The following is a 21,225-nucleotide window of genomic DNA, read 5'->3' as shown; positions in this document are numbered from 1 at the left end:
TAAAACATAATTCATATCACTTCTTAGTGTTATTGTCATCAATGACCAAAAAAGGGGAGATTGAAGCATCTAAGCCCCTAATTCGTGTTTTGGTAATTAACGACAATAAGAAATTTGTGGACTAACATGTTTATTTGAGTTATGAAAAGGTTAGTCACAAAGGTGTTGCGAAGCTAAAAGAAGCATGTGTCAAAAACATGAAAATGGCTAGCTCAAGGCAAAGGTATAATAACAGGGTACTTTCTTTTGCCGGTCAAAAGAGATTAGAGAAGAAAAATAACCGGATTGATAGGATAAGTATCGTACTATTAAGAAAGGTTGATGTGCGTTTACTTGAGACATCTATAGTGCTACAATTGCTCAAACTTGCATTTCATATAGAGTGAAAATTTAGTTTGAGAGAAACCAAATAAAGATGACATTTGGGGTGTTTCTAAGTTGTGGTTGTCTGACCGCTGTATAGAAAAGATTGTTTTGTTCAAGTTTCAAGAGTCGTCGCTTGACCGAAGGGCTTTGCTGGTCTGACCGCCGTATAACCATATTTGAGATGTGTTCGGACCACAGTCCTGATCTAACCGTGGTGCGGCTCGGTCTGACCACCAAGGAACAGAAGGGTTCAGACCCTCTGCTCTGACTGGCGGTCTGACCGCTAGGCATGGCCAGTTTGACCGCTTGGGAACAGAGAATTTTGCTACTCTATTCCCTACTCGTGGTCTGTCCTAGAGGGTTGGCGGTCAAACCGCCAGCTTGTGTCAGAAGTCATCATCACGACTTTATTGCCGCTAAACGGCTAGCGGTCTGATCGCCAATGTCGTGGAGGTGTTAAATCAACAGAAATGATCACATTTTGTAGTGTGGCCTATATATAGTCACTTGGCTAGTTAAGGGAGTTCTCTAGTACTTCAACACAATACATTTGAGCTCTTGCCCTCCTTCTCTCCTTCTCTTGACTTAGTGGTTGCAATCTTTAGAGTGTGAGAGCATCTAGTGCATAACTTTGAAGAGTTTGAGCATTGAGGCACTAGTGATTCTTCAAGTAAGCATCATCAACTTGTTACTCTTGAAGGTTGCCGCCTTGTAGACGGCTTGGAAGTGGTTTCGCCGTTGATCCCTTTGAAGAAGATTGTGAAGGAGCCACGATGGTTTTTGTGAGACGCTTTGAGCACGCTTTGTCAGAGTGGCAAAGTGCTACTCTAGTGGAATCGAGGTAGTAAGTAGTTTATTGCTCTATTCTGTCTTAAGATCAAGTTGCTCGGTGTGAGCCTTTTCTCTGTGTGAGAATTAGATACTTGATAGAGAAGCTGTTAGAACCTTAAACTCACCTCAACAAGGCTTAGGGGTGATCAGCAAATCACCGGTACTATGAGATAAACTTCGAGTGTCATATCTTGAGCTATTTACTTTATTGTTGAACTATTTACTTTCATGCAATTTACCTTATGTAATTTATCTTCCTAGAATATAAATTATTGCATGTCACCCTAGGATTGCAAACCTTGATATAGTTCTTAGTTGTTTCTTATTGTTCTAGTGATCTTTAGTTTTTTCTACAAGTTTTCTTGATCACTTAGCAAATAGTTTTAAAACCACCTATTAACCCCCCTAGTCGGTATCCTAGATCCTACGCCTGGTTCGACGGTCTGCATGATGGTAGTAGGTGCGCACCACCACCCTGATGGGCTAGCTATACACGAGGTGCACCTCCATCGCCATCTGAACATCGAAGTGATAGTGGCCACCGTCGACCCCATCGTCGTTGTGCTGCCACACACGTTTGAGCATGCTGGGGAAACTCTATTGTAAGTAAAGTTATCTCTGCCTCCTTTCACCATCGATTCAAATATAACCGTACTATCAGTTCAAAAATAACTGGTAGTGATAAAGTATCATTATTGGTTCTTACAAAAAACCGATAGTAATAGTCTATTAGGCAAAAATTAGTACTGATAATTAAGTATCACTGCCAGTTCTAGCTATGAACCGACAGTAGTAATGGATACATTATCCCTGCCGGTTCGTTATATTAACTGGCAGTGACAATAAAATGTAGGCTATCTTCGAAAATTCATAATTTTTTCATACGGAATTAGATGGAGGAAAATGTTAGATAAATATTGTAGCTCTTAATAAGATCTATAACTTTGTAGTTGATAACTTTTTATTTGAAGTAATATAGATGCTTAAATAATCATCCAAATATTTATGCAGAAAAAGTCAAAAAAATAAATTACCCTATAGCCATCAATTAAAATTGTGAGGTAAGATAGTAAAAAAGCTTCGCACTAGGGGTGAGATCATGGTTTCATAATAAAAATACTCTTTTTTAACCTCAGAAACTAACTCTACAAAACTTTTGAAGAAAAAACTACACATAGAATCACAAATTAAACTGTCAGATTTGGGGTAACACTAATAGGCAAAATTGAAAAAGTCACACATAGTGCTACAAAGTTGGAAATTGCAGGTTGATAGATTTTTATCGGGAGTTTGGTAACGCAGATTTATAAAATGTATGTGCAACACTAACTTTTAGATGCAGTACTATGTCTTCAAAAAATTCAGGTAAATTATAGAAGGTTAATTTTCGATCAAAAATTTTAGAGGTCGTGTCGATAGTTCTGAGCCTTTTTTGAGGAGTACCGGTGTAAACACTACGCCTCCTAATTAGCTTGGAGAGTAGAGGTGGAATGTCAAAATCAGACTTTGTATGTAAAAGTTATAGTTGTTTTACCGAACAGTGCACAGATTGGTCTTCAGAAATTCATAACTTATTCATACTGAGTCAGATGGAGGCAGACTTTATATGAAAATTGTAGCACTCGACCAGATATACAACATTGTATTTGAAAACTTTTTTATTTGAAATAATATAGATGCCCAAATAATCATTTAGAAATTTATTCAAGAAAATCAAAATAATAAATTGCTCCATAGCCATCAACTAAAATTATGAGGTGATATGGTAAGAAAGCTTCGCACTGAGGGGTGAGGTCATAGGTTGGACTCCCACAAATTGCTTGGGTGTGTAATTCACTATATTCGATGAATCGATCCCACAGAAGCAGCGAGGGGGTTCGAAACAAGTAACAAAAACCGCAAGGTTCGTTTGTCGAGTAAAAAAATTGGTACAAAAAACATCGGATATGGACTGACTATCACGGACTCTATTATTGTCGTATTTGGAACTGAGTATCACTGTCGGTTCTAAAATCGATAGTGATGTCATGTTTTAACCGACAGTGATAATCTCTTCTATAGTAGTAAGACGCTCCAGGGATAAAGAGGTCAAGCCAATTCTCTTATGAGAGGTCGAAGCCCTACAGCTAGAGATAGTAGTTACCCCCATCAGGTTAGGTCCTCGTAGATTTTAGACCCGACAGGGGCATGTTCGGGTGAGAAAATAGCCCCGCAGGGGCAGACACGAATCGGGTTTGGGGTAGGACTATGTTTACCCCTAGGCGTAGCCCTGTGGACCCAAAAATGTGCCGATGGGCCCAAGAGCGGAGGAGTCCAGGTGGCCCAATCGCCTATCCTGCTAGCCAGCCCATGGGCACGCGCACACTTGCCCGCATGGGCACGCCCCACCCGGCCACCATCCGTCCAGTAGCCCACCATTGTCCGTCTTATCGCCCGTCGCCTAGCCGCTCGGCCTTCGTCCGTTTGTCCGGCCACCGCCCTCATTGCTCCCTGGTTTCTCGCTGTCGCTACACCTCGCCCATCCGCTCTACCTCACCCACCTGCCCTTTGCCGCCTCTCCCGCCCCCGCTGCTCCACGGCCACCACCTCGCCCCGTCACTTGCATGCCCTCCGCGGTCGCCGCAGCGCCACCTCACCTGCACGCCCTCCACGGTCGTCACCTCACCCGCGCTGCTCCTCATCCGCGGCTATCTCCTTGCCCACTCTCGGGTCCCCACCATGGCCGAGGCAAGCAGCTGTTTTGCACTCGGTATCCGATTCAGGGCCGGATCGGGTTTGAAAAATCAGGTTTCGAGTCAAGTATGTTCTAGCCAAACCCGACGGGGCAGACCCATTGCCCCCCTTACCTACAGCAACGGCATGGGCGCCAGCATGGCGTGGAAGGAGCACCACGCATCATCCTAGTAGCGGTGGAAGAGAGAGGAGTCGTACATGTAGAACGTATTCTCGCCTATCCCAACGTCCTCGTCGTGGTGGCCGGCCACAGTGAGGCCGCCACCCCCAAGCTTGCACGATGAGAACTTCGTGTCAGAGTGCAGCTAATGCGTCCCGATGACCGCCCCGCACACAGTGGCTGCTCCAGCTTCAGGAGGTGTTCCATTTGACCAAGACATTGGTCGCCACCACCATCTGTGGCCCCGGCTAGGAGAGAGATTAAGCAGGCGGTGTATCTATGATCTATCAATCCCTGTCACTTAGGTAGTGTTTGGTTCGTGGGACGATATAGAACGGAGCAGATCTATCCCGTTTTTGAGCTGTTTAGATAGAGAGCAGTGGGATAAAATGGTTCGGAATCAAGAAATATTATTTAAAGATTCGGAACGGAGCCACGGAGCCATTCAAAAAAATAGTGGAACGCAGCCATCCCACTTCGAACGTGACACTGACGGTGGACCTAAGGTACTAAAATAGACTTGTTCTATCCTACTCACCAAATAAATATTCATATATAAATAAAATCATCACATCCTCAAATATATAAATAAAATCATTCTATATCACCACGATCTTCAATCAAACAGTACATTAGTAGGCAAGTATCAAGAGGTGAACAGAACAAGGAGGTTCGGTACTTTTATCTTGTGGCGACGTCAGTCGGAACGATAATAGGATAGCGTACAGCTCAATCTTTCAACTTCACTGCTTTCTTGATTCATATTTGGGAGGATGTATCAGACTTGCAACCGGAGAAAATTATTGTCCAGGAAAGAAAACTTCAACTCAAAATCTTTCCAATTTCAACTCCTAGTTGAGCGTTTATCCTTTCTTCTGAAACTTCCCAAGTCGGAAAATTCCAATGTTTACTCGAAAATCGAACTTCGAATCCGCAAAACCCCTCAAATTCAAATTCTTGATCTGGAACCTTAACATGGGTAGGCCCCTAGCTCTGGTCTACGGAGGCGTCGCTTGCCGGACACGCGGCAAAGGAGACGGTGAACATGGCGCTCTGGCGGGGTCGGGGAGAAGAGAGGGGAAGCAAGCAGATCTCGCCGCGTGACGTGTCGTTGGGTGTGGCGTGCAGCGAGGGAAGGTCAGAGGCTTGAGTGGAAGCACTGAGAGGGCTGAGGCAATATTACTGTCACATTTCTTACATATCACCATGGGATGTTAAGAATTGTAACAGAGAATTCTTTAGGAACAGCATCTTACTTAACAGTCTTACACTGAAGCAGTAGACAATATTACCGTCACATTTCTTACATATCACCTTGCAAGTTGAACATTGCTGCCTACAGTAGACAATCGCGAACCTGAAAACTGCTACTGCTGCCTCAGTTCGAACATGATCTTCGAAGTAACTCCATCAACCTAGAATCTGCATAAAGAAAACAAACGGTAGATGCTTATTCATGTGGTGCATAAAATCTGTGATTTTCTGGATAACATTCTTAATCAAAAGGCAATATATAGGCATTGTGATCAACTGGCCGGTCATGGATGTCTTCTTTTCATGCAAGACCGTGTTCCAACAATAAGCAGCTCGACTTAACTTGAAACAAGAACCTAGTACCTTAATTTATAAACATTAAGAGATCACCAAGTGCAAATCACAAAAAGAAACAGACATTATTGGCTATTATCCATTTCCATATATCATTTTTCCTAATGATTAATGCAACATGCAGTACTCTGAAGCCTGAGGCAACTCTCATGTCAGTTTCCACTAAACGGTGCTCTGCGAGGTAACGAGAGCTGTAATTTTCGTACAGGATGTCGATTAGTGCCCCTTTTCAGTCAACACAATAGAAAATCTTTACTTCTATAAGCTACTAGACTACAGAAAATAATCCTATGGGACATGGTTTCGTGTATTTAAGAGATAGGAGTCAATTCATAATGTGACATGTGGCATAAGTTGCCATAAAACATATAGATGAATTAGAGAAAATCATAAGTAGGAAAACAAAAAAACACCACGTGTCACACCATAAATTAGATACAACCCTTAAATGTACGAGACCAGTCTCATAGGATTATTTTCCCTAGACTACAGGCACATTACATGCATTGCACAAGGTCATATGTCATCAAACTAAGCCTCTGTTCTGTGTTAAGACTTAATTATCATGTGTTGATCAAATGAAGTATAGAATTTAATACATTAACACATATTTCATTATATAGCAAATTTCAACTGTGTACTCAACTCAGTTCGTAATGTCAAAACCACCGTGCCACCGACACATTGTTAATGAAGTCCATCGGCAGCAACAAATAGTTCCGTGCATGAAAAGGCGATGCAAAGTATATATATATAGATCAAGGAAATAAATCAAACACACTGCACAAGTAGCATATTTTTCTTATTGTTTGCATAATTGGCCGACCCACCCCTGCTCATGGAAAACAGTCTCGACAGAATTCATGCATCAGAAAATGAGACTAGTGCGGCGATAGGCACAGAAAGACGCCACTGTTACCTAGATTTTCCTTTCCAACAAATTCATGTCCATGCTATTTCCTAATGATTTTGTTGCAGTATGCAGTTCTTTAGATTTTGAAGTAAACTCTTATGTCAGTTTCCATGAAATTATACTCGTTAGGAAAACAGAGCCAGAATCTTGTACAAGATGCCAAAACCACACTTGCAACAATATACTATCAATCTTGTCCATTGGCAACAAATAGTTCCACATATGAAAATGTTCATGGAATTTGATCAGCCCTATCCCCAAACTAAGCATCATCAATGTTTGGATTCGTTTGCTGTACGCCTGTATCATATCGTGAATTTGATCAAGAAAGCAACTAATCAAACACACTGCACAACTAGCATGCTAGTTTCTAGTTCTCTGTACAAATATCACGACAGTATTGTCTTAAAATAAGATGAGTGAGAGCAATTGATCAGGTGTGACGGAGTTTGCTCACCAAGAAACCGAAGCTGCGTCGGCCATGTCCCGCTCCTCCTTCCTCACGAGGAGCCGCACCTTGGCCTGCAGGTACACGTGCAGCGCGAGGAGCTGAAGCCTCTCCGACGTGGACAGCGTCTTGTCCTGCAGCGCAGCGACCAGCCCTTTGTCCACCGCACCGCAAGCCGCTGGCATGAGGAACCACCTCTCCTGTGGGTAGGTGAGGTTGTACACGCCGCCCAGCGTCGCCGCGACCGCCAGCTCGCGGATGAGCTCCCTCGTCTCGTGGGACTCGAATCCCGGGGGGGTGGAGTCGTCGATCGGGACGAGGCGGCGGTAGGCTGCGTTCCACCGCGCGACCTCGTCCATGCGCCCGGCGAGGAGGGAGATCTGGTATGCGAGGGCGCGGGGGCGGCGATCGAACGGGCAGTCGCGGGCAGCCTCCGCGTAGAGCCTCAGGGCCTCGTCAGTGCGCCCGTCACGCGCGGCGAGGAGCGCGAGGAGGAGGCGGAGGTCGGCGGCCGCGGTTGGGTCGCCCTCGGCGCCCTCCGCGTCGATGCGCGTGAGGTCTTGCTCGGCGCGGGCGCGGACGTCGCTGAGGTGCGCGCCGGAGAGCGGGTGCGCGCCGAGCAGGGCGGCCTGGAGGCCCTGCGCGGACTCCATGAGCATGAGACTCGCGGATGGGACGAAGGGAGAGAGTGTCCAGGGTGGCGTCCACTTGGACACGGCGTGCAGGGACCCCGCCGTCGCGGCGGCAAGGCCGAGGGCGGTGGCGCGGAGGAGGATGCGGCCGGCCATGGGCGGAGGGTGGGAGAAGGTGGTGGTGGTTTCCGAGTTTGTTGGTGACGAAGGGAACCGGTGCGTGCTTTGCTTTTTCTGGAAATGCTTGACTACATACGTCCGAGCGATCGGACGTTTTACTGTACTAATCCATTGACATGAATTCCAAAATATTATCTATTTGAGTTAATTCATGTATTCTCATATCTCTAATGTTTATTCATGTATTCTCATATCTCTAATGTTTTAGACGTTAAAATTTGATATTTTAGACATTATGAAAATTTGTTGTAATAGTTATTTTCGTATGTTACATCTGAAATCTCTTGCGTACAAATTTGGACTCGAAAATATTATCCGTTTGAATTAATTCTTATGTTTTCACATCTCCATTATTTCAGACGTTCAAATTTAATGTTTCAGAAGTTATGAAAATTTGTTGCCTTAGTTATTTGCGTATGTTGCATCCAGAATCTCTTACATACAGATCTGGACTCGAAAATATTATCTATTTGAGTTAATTCCTATTTTTTCGCATCTCTAATATTTCATATGTTTAAATTTAATGTTTTAGGCATTATAAAAATTTGTTGTCATAGTTATTTTCATATGTTGCACCCAATTCTACACCACATAGGTTTGCCCGAAAATATTGCATACAACATAACGGGATGTTGTGGTGGGAATTTTTCTCTCGGAATCGAATACATACAATGAATTAGTTTGGTGTATTTTTTCAATGCTGCAAACGTTGACATCAGATGTTACAAACGTTATTTTTCGGTGTTGCGAGGGAAGGACGGAATGTCCGATAGGAAATTTTCTATCAGACGTGCGGGTGCTAGCAGGGGCCTTGCTTTTTGGTTTGGAATCTCATCATGGAAGCGCGTGCGGGATTAATTGTGCATGTTGTATTGCAGTAGTGTGTTCAATGCTGTTCATTAAGGATCCGATTGGTTTAAGAAAATATTAGATAGGTTAAGGTTATCTTAAATTTTATGATTAGAGTAAGCTAATTTTTGTTCGGTTGTGTGAGTTGGTGAGGCAATTTATTGTTTAGTTAATGGGATTAGAGTGGGAAGAGATGAGATAATTTTTTGTTTGATTGAAAGGATGGGGATGGACAAGTGGTTGTGATGACCTTTGGTGAGATTACCTCTCTATATTATGGTGAAACATATGTTGCACAAATTGTAAGGTTGTGAGAATACATGGAATTCGAATTTTTTTAATGCATGTAATTTAAATTTCTTTTTTGTTGCTGCTCAAGATAACAAACACCTTCATTACACCACCTTGATTGCCCAACTTGTAATTGACAACAACCATTACCCAACTTGTAATTCACATCAACAAATAAGCTTTAGAGCAAGCACATATACATAAATTAGCAAGACGATGGAAGTATATATGAACATATAGTGCAGATTTGGAAGTACATGATTAAAAATTAACACAGGTTTGCAAGCACAAGTATTAAGCAATGATCGGTACTAGAGTTTAATATAGCTTAGATAATATTGTCAAAGCAATATTAGAGCTTACATAACAAAAGCTGGGAATGTTTGATACCTTACTCTCAAATACAAATTCAATACCAAAAATTACTCTAAGTGCAATGTTTAGGGTACAAGCAAAATATCACAAACCACCTTAGTCATGAGATATGGTGCTAACATACGTAGCAACCCAAGTCGCCTTGTGAGAGAATGGCATAGAACAAAACACCTTCGCACTACAAGGATTCTCAACCAAATGTGTGTGATAGTGAGAAAGGTTGGTCTCCTCAAAACTAGGAATGCAGTGCGCATTGCCAAAGAGATCTTCAGGCAGCTCGTTATCAGTTTTGCTGACCTTCTCTAGAGCAAGGGCAGGTCTTTCACCAACAGCTTTGAATGTCCCTATTAGCCCTTCCTCTCCACTTATGGTTGTCTTGGCTTTATTGGCTTTGCTGGTTGAAAATGTTGCACCATTCTTCTCATTTGTGTCAGCAGCAGCACCACCCAGATCATTGGTGGCATCACCGCCATTCACCTCTCCATCTTCAGCACCATCTTTAGTCACTTCGATAGCAAGGGGTTCATTGGATCCTTTGGCATACTTCTCCGAAGCCAAGCTATTGCCAAAAATGGTCATCATCTCACCATAGTGCTTAATGGGTTTTTTCAAATATTCAACTTGAGCTTTGTGGTCTTAGCCATAAATAGAACAAACATTAGTCAAACAAAAAGCAAGGCAATGCATAATTTAGAATAGCTGTTGCGATGATACATGAATATATGATGTATAATGCTCATGATCAAGACCTATGATGAAATTCTTTTCATCCCAAAGGCCATCACTTATCTTCATCCTAAGATCATTTATCCTTGCATACTTCCGCTTACAGGTTCTAGCATGGTTTGAAATCTGATCTCCAGTCAGTCTAATACTGAAATGGTCATTCAACTCTCTAGCACAAGCGTTGTAGTGCACTTTCTTGAAGTCAGTGGATGTTGCCATTAGCTATAATACCAGCTAAGTAGGTAAGCATATAGAAGAACATTGAAGATGTCCATATAACATGGTCACTCTCATCAATTTGTCCTACCATGTTTTCTCCATTTGCCCCAGCTTCCATTGCCTAACATAGTATGACCAAGATAATTCTAGCAAACAATAATTCAACATAAATGAATTTTAGCAAGCAATATCTGAATACATAGTTCTTGAGAACAATAAAAATACATAGTTCGTGAACACATAATACAAATACATAGTTCTTGAGCGCACAATATAAATACATAGTTTTTGAGCACACAATACAAATACATATTTCTTGAGAACAATACAAATACACATTAATTAGCATGTCCATAGTGGTGTAGACGGTCTTTCCACATAGCATTGGCAAGTCCTTGCCTGAAATTAACCATTGCAGCATGCTCACTTGCTTGGCCACTTGATGTTGAAGCGTAATTATGATTAAGTAGCCAATTGGTCTCTGGTATGATTAGTTCATCACCCCCATCTTCTATTACCCAGTTGTGAATAATGCAGCAAGCTACAACAATGTCTACTTGAGTTAGAAAGGGAAAAATGGAGAGGCATCATCTAGAATTTTGAACCTCCTCTTGAGTGACCCAAATTCACACTCTACGGTCACACGACAAGCTGAGTGCCTAAGGTTGAATAGCTCCTTCTCATTTTGCACAGGATTGTTCCCCCACTCATTCAAATGGTACCTCATAGAACGGAAATGGGGCAAGAATCCAGGTTTGGCTCCATATCTGACTGCCACTAGGTAGAGTTTTCCTAATATATGAGGGACAAGTGGGTGACATTGCTAGATGTAAATAAATGTTATGTAGAATTTGAGCTACAAAATTAATCTATTACCTTATAGGACACGAAGTCCATTTTCACATTCTAAAACATCTCGTAATACTAGAGCATCATATGATGTCTCCTCCCAACCAGCCAAGACATAAGTGAACTGAAGATCCAAATCTACGGCTACCATTACATTTTGAATAGCATATGACTTCCTACCACGAAAAGAAGGTTTCATATCCTTAGAAACATAGACTCCTACATGTGTCCCATCAATTGCTTCAATATAATCCTATTTGGTAAACAATACAACTCAAAAAAACTAGAGGTCGTATAGTTTTATACCTACAAAACCAAAGAAGAGTTATAGCTAAACCTCATACCTTAAAGTAAGAATCTCACCTTGGATTCCCTTCAAGAAACCAAGTTGAAATGTGCTTTGGTTTATATGTGATGATTGATTGACAAGGTTCTTGATTTCGTTTATCGAGTTTTGGATTGCTTGGGTTGTGCGGAGAGTCCGCAAAATTCTTCGGATAGTCTGTAGTTTTGAAGTGAACTTGGATGTGTAGAGAGTCCACAAAATTCTTCAGATAGTCCAAAGTTTTGAAGTGAACTGGGATGTGCGGAGAGTCCGCACATTTTCTCGGAGAGTCCATATTTTTGTGGAGTGTCCGCTCTTTTCTTCGGAGAGTTCGCAGTTGAGCAGAATTTGAATTTCGATTGGAATATGCTCTGAGTTTATTTGAGTTTTCAATTGAGCATTTTGATTATGGACTAACTACAGATGGAGTTGGAGATATGTGTTTGCTTATCTCATAGTGTGCAGGTGATGGATGCAACTTGGCGGTCGACAGCGGGTGATTAGTGCCAAGTGAGGTGCTTGGTGCTGGATGATCAAGGAGATCGAGTGGAGTCAAGGGTGATCCTAATGGTACACGTGGAGATCAAGCAAACCTTAGAAGATGGATGAAGACTGTGTGTTAACAAAGTCAAGCAAAAGGGATACTGGTGCAAGTGACAAGACATCCCGAGGGATCAAGAACGGGAGAGACTTGCCGACGATTAGGATTGTAAGACGGAGTACACGCGTCGACATCAGAGTACTTGCTTAATGTTTAAGCAAGTGGTTTGTCACACGTTGTGAAGCGGGTAGAGGGTTTCGTGGTTTAGCCTCAAAACCGTGGGAGGATTGAAGGAGTGTGTGGCATCATCGCAAAGCTTGCGTCGAGGCGAAGCTACATCGTGAAAGTGTCGTGGTCGTCCTATGAATGGAGAAATAAATGAACCAAAATATCCTCGATGGTAGGCAGGAATGTACTACATGAGAAGAGTGTTTTAGAAAAAGCTAGGAAACTTAGTGGTCAAGTTTTCTAAGCCTATAAATAGAGGGGCAGGGCTAGAGAGAGCCTTGGACCAACCATTTGAGCCTCTTGTGTCACCCATATGAAAGCATTGTGCTAGGATTTTAGAGGAGAGGAGAATGAGTGCTTAGTCTATGCAATAAATGAGAATTTTGAGAGAAAAATCTTTGTAATCCACCTAAAATAAGGCTAACCTATTTAATTAATGAACTTTATTTTGTTACATATGCTTGAATTCCCCTCCTTCTAGTTTCCCTCTATTGGTTCCCTTGCCTTATGTCCAAGCTTTTCCGTTTCAGTGTTGATTTTCTTTTTTCTTTGTGAGCTGAAATTTTAACACCTTGTGAGATTGTATTTGTGTTGCGTTCTGTTGTGATTCTCTTTTAGAGGTGTGCTGGGTGATCGAATAGGAGAAGACCATCAATTTTGCAAGAAATTTGTTGAGGCATCTATTCACACCCCCTCTAGTTGCCACTCTTAATCCTACAATTGGTATCAAAGCCGATTTCATCACTTGTTGACCCTAACTGGCTTTGTGATCCATAGGAGATATGGAGAGAAGTGGGAAGATTTCGCTGTTTGATGGGCATGATTTTTCGTACTGGAAGGTGAATATGGAAGCTTATCTTCTAAGCCAAGGAAGTGCAATATGGGAAGTAGTTGATTCTAACTATAAGATCCGTACTACTCGCATGGCTCAAGTTCAAATGTCCTGGTTACTTAAGAAAGTTCTGCGTGAGTCGAAGGATCTTAGGCCTAAGTATGAGTTTGTCTCTATTAAACTTGCATTGCTTAGATCTAGGCATGATGTTAAGGTGTGTGAGAGTTGCCTAATTGCATGGCTAAACTTGCCGAGCTTCGTAATGTGCATGCTCAAGTCACCAGTTAGCTTGAGAGTGCCGAGAAGAAGCTTCTTGAGGAGGAGTCTAGGTCTACTTTCTTAGGTACTTGTAAGAATTGCCCTTTGCTTGCAAAGGATGTTGAACTGAAAGAAAAGCACCTGAAGGAGCTAGAGTCTAGATTGGAGAGTGTTGAAAGTTCTAAGGATGTGCAGCCATATTGTTCCACATGCACCATCTTTCAAGACAAACTTAGCTGGGTTAGAGGTAGGTTCAAAAGCTTTTGATTAAGAATGAGTACCTCCTTTCTCTGGTGCAGAAGTGCTTAAAGGGTAAAGGGAAAATAAATTTGATCTTGGCCAAGATCAAGATATGTGCTGATAAGGTGGGTTTGGCTCTTGGGTTGAGTTTTGAGATGGTGGCTTACATTAGGGAGAGTAAGACTATGTTCACCACCTACTACCCTAGAAGCTAAGAAGTTTAAAATCAATGTCACACCACAACCCATCAAGAAACCCATTTCTCAATCCACAAAGAAGAAACCCGCACCACAACACAAGAGAGCTCCATAGCCTAAGATGAGAGAGCCTCAAGTGACCGGCAGTTGAGTTCTCGAGAGACGCTACCACTGCACCTACTGCCAGAGATAGGGTCATTTGGTTGGGTTTTGCGTTCGTCATAGGAGAGATGAGCGGCGTGAGTGGGAGTGGAGCACTCAAGATATGTACTGCCCCTATGTTGGCGTACATGAGCCTTTTTCTTGTTTCCACTCACGAGTCTCTAGCGTTTTTCAGTCTCTTCCTAGAGGTGTTGCCTGGTATGGATTTTGCCATGACTCAAATAGTTTTGGTCCACGTGTAAAAGGTTTTGAGTCACAATGCTTTGGCGGACCACATTTTTCTCATCGTGGTACTCTCTCTCAGCGTACTAGACCTGTTTTACCTGCATATACTTTTACCACTTCAGGGCAGATGACCCGGTACTAGATTCCCAAGAGGTTTATGACTAACCCCAGTACAGAGCCATCCACCTATTCTTCTTCTCATATGTAGGTGGTAGGCGGAGGTCTGGAGAACAAGTGGCTCATTAACTTCGATTGTTCGTGCCACATGACCGAAGATTCATCATGGTTCTCCAGCCTCACCCCTGTAAAGCAACACAAGTACATCACATTTAGGGATGATCTGAAAGGAAGGGTGAAAGCCAAAGGTATGGTAAGGGTAAATTAGAGTTTCACTCTCAAGGATGTAGCTTTGGTGGAGCTGGGATACAACCTTCTCTCTATATCTCAGTTGTTGGATGAGAACTTGGAAGTGTGTTCCAAACGTGATACTTCTTGAGTTCTCGATTCTTCTAGCACTTTGATTTGCAAGATTTCTTGAGTGGTAGAGTTTTTTTAGCTGATTTTTTTAGTCTCTTGGTTCTTCTCGTTGTTTGATTGCTCAACCTTCTTCTTATCTTTGGATGTAGCATAGGAGACTAGGGCACATGAGCTTTGATTTACTTACTCATTTGAGTGCCCTAGGATTGATTCAAGGATTTTCCAAACTCAAGTTTGAGAAAAATCTTGTTTGTGCTGTTGGTATGGTAAGATGGTTGCTGCCTCCCACCCACTAGTCAATCTGATGATGACTGAACGACAGAGAGAACTTCTCCATATGGACACTGTTGGTCCTTTTTGGGTTCGTTCAGCGGATGGGAAGTGGTATGTTCTTATCATTGTTGATGATTTCTCTCGCTACTCTTGGGTTATCTTTCTTGTGATCAAGGATGAAGTGTTCTCACACTTTAGGAGCTTAGCTTTGAGATTGTTCACGGAACTCCCTGGTGCATTGAAAGCAATTTTCAGTGATAATGGCAATGAGTTCAAGAACTATCTCTTTGATCCTTTCTATCTTGATCATGGCATTGAGCATCAATTTACTGCCCCATGTGTTCCTCAGCAGAATGGCGTGGTTGAGAGGAAGAATTGCACTTTGGTGGAGATGGTTAGGACGATGCTCAATGAGCATAGGATTTCTAGGAGGTTTTAGGCTAAGGCCATTATCATAGCATGCTACATCTCCAATCAGATGTTCTTGCGCTTGATCTTGAATTTGACTTCTTATGAGTTGCGCTTTGGGAGGAAGACAAAGGTTTCACATTTGAGAGTTTTTTGTTGACGTTGCTTCATCCTAAAGCGTCACAATCTTGATAAGTCTGAGTCGCGTTCTTCCGATGGTATTTTCTTGAGGTATTCTTTTCATGGTCATTCTTACAAGGTCTTTAATCTTAACACTAACACCATCATGGAGTCATATGATGTGAAATTTGATGAATCAACCCCATGTGCTAGTTTTGTCTTTGAGTGTGCAGATGATCATGAGATGAGTGAGAGCATCATTGTAGATGACGACCTTCTAGCTCTCGATGAGGACACAGATGATCTACTACTTCCCCCTACCACCCCTGCTTTTAGAGCTGTCACCTGCTTCTTCTATTCCAGCAGAGGGTCCTGCAGTGTCTACTTCCACTTCAGCTGCTCTCGAGCGTGCATCAACATAGGTTGAGGGGGAGTTCACCTCTAGGCGTGAGGCTCCTCAACACATTCAGTGGCGATACCCTCCACACATGATGATCGGAGATCTTAATGAGAGGGTAACGAGGTCTAAGATCGCTTCTCATGCTCATTTTACTGATTCTACATTCGTTACTTCTTTTGAGTCCTATGATGTTGGACATGCTTTATTTGATTCGAGTTAGGTCAATGTCATGCATAAAGAGCTTGAAAACTTGGAGAGAAATCAAGTTTGGGTCCTTGTGGAGCCACCTCCTAATATTCACGCCATAGGAACCAAATGGGTTTTAAAAAATAAATAGGGGGAGGATGGATTTGCAATGAGAAACAAGGCTAGACTAGTGGCTCAGAGTTTCACTCAGGTTGCGGGGATAGACTTTGGAGAGACTTTGCATCCGTAGCTAGACCAGAAGTCATTCGGATCCTTTTTGCATTTGCGGAATCCAAGGGTTTAAAGTTGTATCAAATGGATGTTAAGAGTGCTTTCCTAAATAGTTTCATTCAGGAAGAGGTCTATGTTAGACAACCCCCAGGCTTGGAGCATCTCAAATACCCACATAGAGTTTACAAGCTTAGAAAAACTTTGTATGGGCTTAAACAGGCACCTAGAGCTTAGTGTAATATGCTTAGGTCTTTCTTGCTAGAGTATGGATATGTGATGGGGTCAACTGATAAAATTTTGTTCACTCTCAGACATGGCAATAATTTCTTACTTGTTTAGATATATGTTGATGATATCATTTTTTGTGGCTCTTCTCATGCACTTGTGGCCAAGATTGCAGAAACTATGAATAGGGAGTTCGATATATCGATGATGGACGGGCTCAACTTCTTCCTTGGGCTGCAAATCAAGTAATGCAAGCAAGATACATTCATCCACCAAATGAAGTACACCAAGGATTTGCTAAAGAAGTTCGATATGAGTGATGCAAAGCCCTTGGCGACACCGATAGCTACCTCAATCGTGCTTGTTTTAGATGAAGATGGCAAAGGGGTGGACCAATGGGAGTACAGGAGTATGATCGGCTCTCTCCTGTACTTGATGGTGACAAGACTAAACATCCACTTCATCATTTGCTTATGTACTTGCTTCTAAGCTTCACCGAGTACGTCTACCGCCAAGCAGTGAAATGCATTCTAATGTACCTCAAGGACACTCTCGAGTATGGGCTTTGGTTTTCTGTTTTCACTTCGCTTTCTCGTCAAGGTTTTTCATATGCAGATTTTGTTGGTTATAATTGACAGGAAAAGTACCTCTGGTACTTGTCACTTCTTAGATACTTCTCTTGTGTGTTGGTCTTCTCGTAAACAGTCTAGCATTACGCAGTCTACTGCTGAAGCTGAATATGTAGTTGTTGCTAGCTGTTGCTCACAAATTTTGTGGATGGTTGCTACTTTGAGGGATTTTAGATTGAATTTCGGGAGTGTTCCACTATTGTGTGACAACACCAGTGCCATAAGCTTAGCCAACAACCCAGTTCAACACTCCAGAACCAAACACATAGATGTGAGATTCCACTTTTCAAGAGGCTACAGGGAGAAGGGAGATATTGAGTTGAGCTATATAGATACCCAACACTAGTTAGCCGATATATTCACCAAGCCTCTAGATACTACAAGATTTGCCTATTTGAGAGTAGAGCTTGGTGTGTGCTATCCCTGTGGTTTTATGTGAGCGAGAGTTGTCCTTTGTACATCCTCTATCTTACTTTTATTACATTTGTATTGCACAGTATTTTGTAAGATAATCATGTTAGCAAGCTTCACTGATATGTTCTTTGCACTTTCTTGTACTAGTTGTGAATTTGTGCTAAGTGTAGTGGATGTATAACAATTTGTGCTAGCTTTGGCTCTTATTGAAATATAGCATAAAATCTGTTGAGCAAGCTTGTCTATTCTAAAAATAAACTTAAAATTTGAACATAATCTCTTGTCACCCTTGAGTATTTGTTTTTTCTTGATCAATCCTTAAATTAGGGCTAGTTCTGCGAAAATCTTGTGCTAGGCTGCCTTGTTCAGTTCAGCGGATTGGGGGTCTTTGACCTTTGTCTATGTAAATATTTAGCCCATGATTAACCCTTGAGAGAGCATGTTCAGTTCAGTGTCACAAAGGCACAACTTGTTTTGACTTTGTGAAGAATTGCATATCTTGAATCCTATGTTGAGTTAATAAAATAAATGATCAACTTTTGAGCTAGAATTGAATCCAATATGATGGCTTAAGGCTCCATGTGGTTTGCCAAAGAAGTGAACATGTGGTTGCTTAACTCTCACTTAAGGATAGTTAAATGATCAAATGAGAAAGTTAACTTGTGCTTTTTAATGTGCTAAGAAGGTTATTTTTCATATTGTCAAACTAAGACTTTGATTGATATGTGGGTGTTTGCATAACCTATCGGGTTGAACTTGGTTGTGTAGTTTGAACTTGATGTAGCACTAGTTTCTCTAATCTTTGCATTGATCATGAAACTGTGTATGCTTTTGTGGTGACATCTTTTGAATAACTGAACAACATGATCAAAATTTGTTTCACTCCCAGTGCTTGTGACATGAACTCACTTTGAGACTTTGTGCGCCTTTGAGTTATATTGATTACTCCTCATAGTTCTTTGGCATTGTCTTGTATCCTTGATGTTTGCATTGCCAAAGGGGGAGATCATATGCACAAAGATGAGAATATGCATAAATATGCTTCAAAGGGGAGAAAAGAGAAAAATTACAACAAATCACAAAGAAAAATGAAAAGTGTGCATTCATCAAGGGGGGCATTTGTTTTTTAGTTTTTGAGTTTTTCTTTCTCTTTTGAGGTTTTGGCTTGTCTTTGCCTCTCTTCTGTCTTTTGCAATCCTTCTTATATCAAGTGATATGTTTTTGCTCTTTTTCAAGTTTTGGTCACTTGAATGTGCATCATTTCTTAAAACCCAAATCTTGGTGCTTCAAGGTGTTGTCAATGCACTCATGAAGGGGGAGATTAAGAAACCAAGTTAAAATATACCTTAGTTTATATGTGATGAGTTATTAACAAGGTTGTCGATTTGGTTTGTCGAGTTTTGGATTGACTGGGTTGTGCAAAGAGTTTGCAAAATTCTTCGAATAGTTCGCAGTCTTGAAGTGGACTGGGATGTGCAGAGAGTCCGCACATTTTCTCGGAGAGTCTGCACTTTTGTAGAGAGTCCGCAAAATTCTTCAGATAGTCCGCAGTTTTGAAGTGAACTGGGATGTGCGAAGAGTTCAAACATTTTCTCAGAGAGTCTGTATTTTGCGGAGTGTCTGCTCCTTTCTTCGGAGAGTCTGTAGTTGAGCATAATTTGAATTTTGATTGGAATGTGCTCTGAGTTGATTTGAGTTTTCAATTGAGCATTTTTATTATAGACTAACTGCAGATGGAGTTGGAGATATGTGTTTGCTTGTCTCATAGTGTGCAGGTGATGGATGAAATTTTACGGTCGACGGCGGGTGATCAGGGCCAAGTAGGGTACTTGGTGCCAGACGATCAAAGAGACCGGACGGAGTCAAGGGTGATCCTAGTGGTACACGCGGAGGTCAAGCAAAGCTTGGAAGATAGATGAAGTAAGGTGTTGACAAGGTCAAGTGAAAGGGATGCTGGTGCAAGTGACAAGATGGTCCGAGGGATCAGGAGTGGGAGAGATTTATCAATGGTCAGGATCGCAAGACAGAGTACACGCGTCGATATCAGAGCGCTTGCTTAATGTAAGCAAGTGGCGTGTCATGCTTTGAGAAGTGTGTAGAGGGTTTCGCTGTTTAGCCTAAAAATCGTGAGAGGACTGAAGGAATATGTGGCACCATCGTGAAGCTTGTGTCGAGGCAAAGCTAAGTTGTGAAAGCATCGTGGCTGTCTGATGAATGGATAAACAAATTGATCAAAATATCCTTAGTGGTAGATATGAATGTACTACATAAGAGGGATATTTTAGAAAAAAGCTAGAAAAGTTAGGGGGTCAAGTTTTCTTGACCTATAAATAGAGGGTTAGGGCTAGAGAGAACCTAGAACTAGCCATTTCAGACTCTTATCTCACTCATATGAGAGCATTGTGCTAGCGTTTTAGATGAGAGAAGGATGAGTGCTTAGCCTATATAATAGATGAGAGTTTTGAGAGAAAAATCTTTGTAATCCGTCTAAAATAGGGTTAACCTCTTTGAGTAATGAAGTTTATTTTGTTACATATGCTTGAATTCCCCTCCTTCTAGTTTTCCTCTATTGGTTCCCTTGCCTTATGTGCAAGTTTTTCCTTTTCAATGTTGATTTTCATTTTTCTTTTTGAGCTGAAACTTTAACACCTTGGGAGGTTGTTCTTCTTGATGCTAATAGCATAAAATTCATATACACATGCATATGTGATAGGGTATTAAATTCCCTTGACTTTAGACCATCATCTTGAAGATCTTCTTCACCCGGTGTTCATCTCTTGATCCTTGAGTGATCTTTTCTCAAGATTCAACCTTTATGTGGGGATGAGTTATGGATTGGTTTGCTGTGGAACCTAGTCTTTGATTCCAACTATGAGATCCACTTTTTGTTGGATCTTCAAGTTTGGTTTTTGATTTTTCTCGGAATCTCCGGACTCTTCGGTCCAATCTCCGGACTCTCTGGAAACTCCAGACTCTCCGGTCCCATCTCCGGAGTCTCCGAACTCTCTGGATAGATGTAGTTTTTCTGCTATATATTTATGTTACGTTCTGTTGTGATTCTGTTTTAGTGGTGCGTTGGTTGATCGAATAGGAGACGGGCATCAATTTCGCAAGAAATTCGTTGAGGCGTCTATTCACCCCCCCCCCCCCTCTTTAGTTGCCACTCTCGATCCTACACCCTTCTATTTTCTTTTGGGTCGCCATTGAAGGTGGCCTTATGAGTTCATTCCTTACCTCACCAACAGCATGGAGGATTATGTTGAAATAATGTCTCATGGTTTCACCGGATGTATCATAATTTGTTCCAACTAACCTGTTTCTAAGGTTGTGTCCAATTGTATTTAAAAACATAGCTACTTGTTGTTCAGCAAACATATGTATAGTACCTTTAAGCAAACCACGATCCATGAAGAGTTTACAAAAACAGAAGAAAGGTGCTCTTCCAAGGCTAAGCATGTTCACACATATTGTATCATTTTCCAAATTTTGTTGTTTAGATACTCAAACCTCATCATATCCCTTTCATCTATTTGTCCATAACTAATACCTTCCCTCCTTGCAACCATTCTTCTTTTTCTAGACTCAACAACCGTGGCCATCATTGATAGAAGCATATATGATGTAGCCCCATAAAATCAAAAGCCTTGTACTCTTTTCCATCTACAATGCCAAAC

At 41.8% G+C, this 21,225-nt stretch overlaps 1 protein-coding gene across 1 annotated transcript; it reads right to left on the bottom strand.

Moving 5' to 3' along the window:
* Nucleotides 1–7,064: 7,064 nt before the first annotated feature.
* On the bottom strand, nucleotides 7,065–7,847 carry LOC133903819 (uncharacterized). Its single transcript, XM_062345281.1, has one exon. The coding sequence runs from the start codon at nucleotides 7,845–7,847 to the stop codon at nucleotides 7,065–7,067; it is 783 nt and encodes a 260-aa protein (XP_062201265.1).
* Between the last annotated feature and the right edge of the window lie 13,378 nt (nucleotides 7,848–21,225).

This window comes from Phragmites australis, chromosome 2 (assembly GCF_958298935.1).
Source record: "Phragmites australis chromosome 2, lpPhrAust1.1, whole genome shotgun sequence".
NCBI lineage: Eukaryota > Viridiplantae > Streptophyta > Magnoliopsida > Poales > Poaceae > Phragmites > Phragmites australis.
This window is presented reverse-complemented; position numbering and strand designations above follow the sequence as displayed.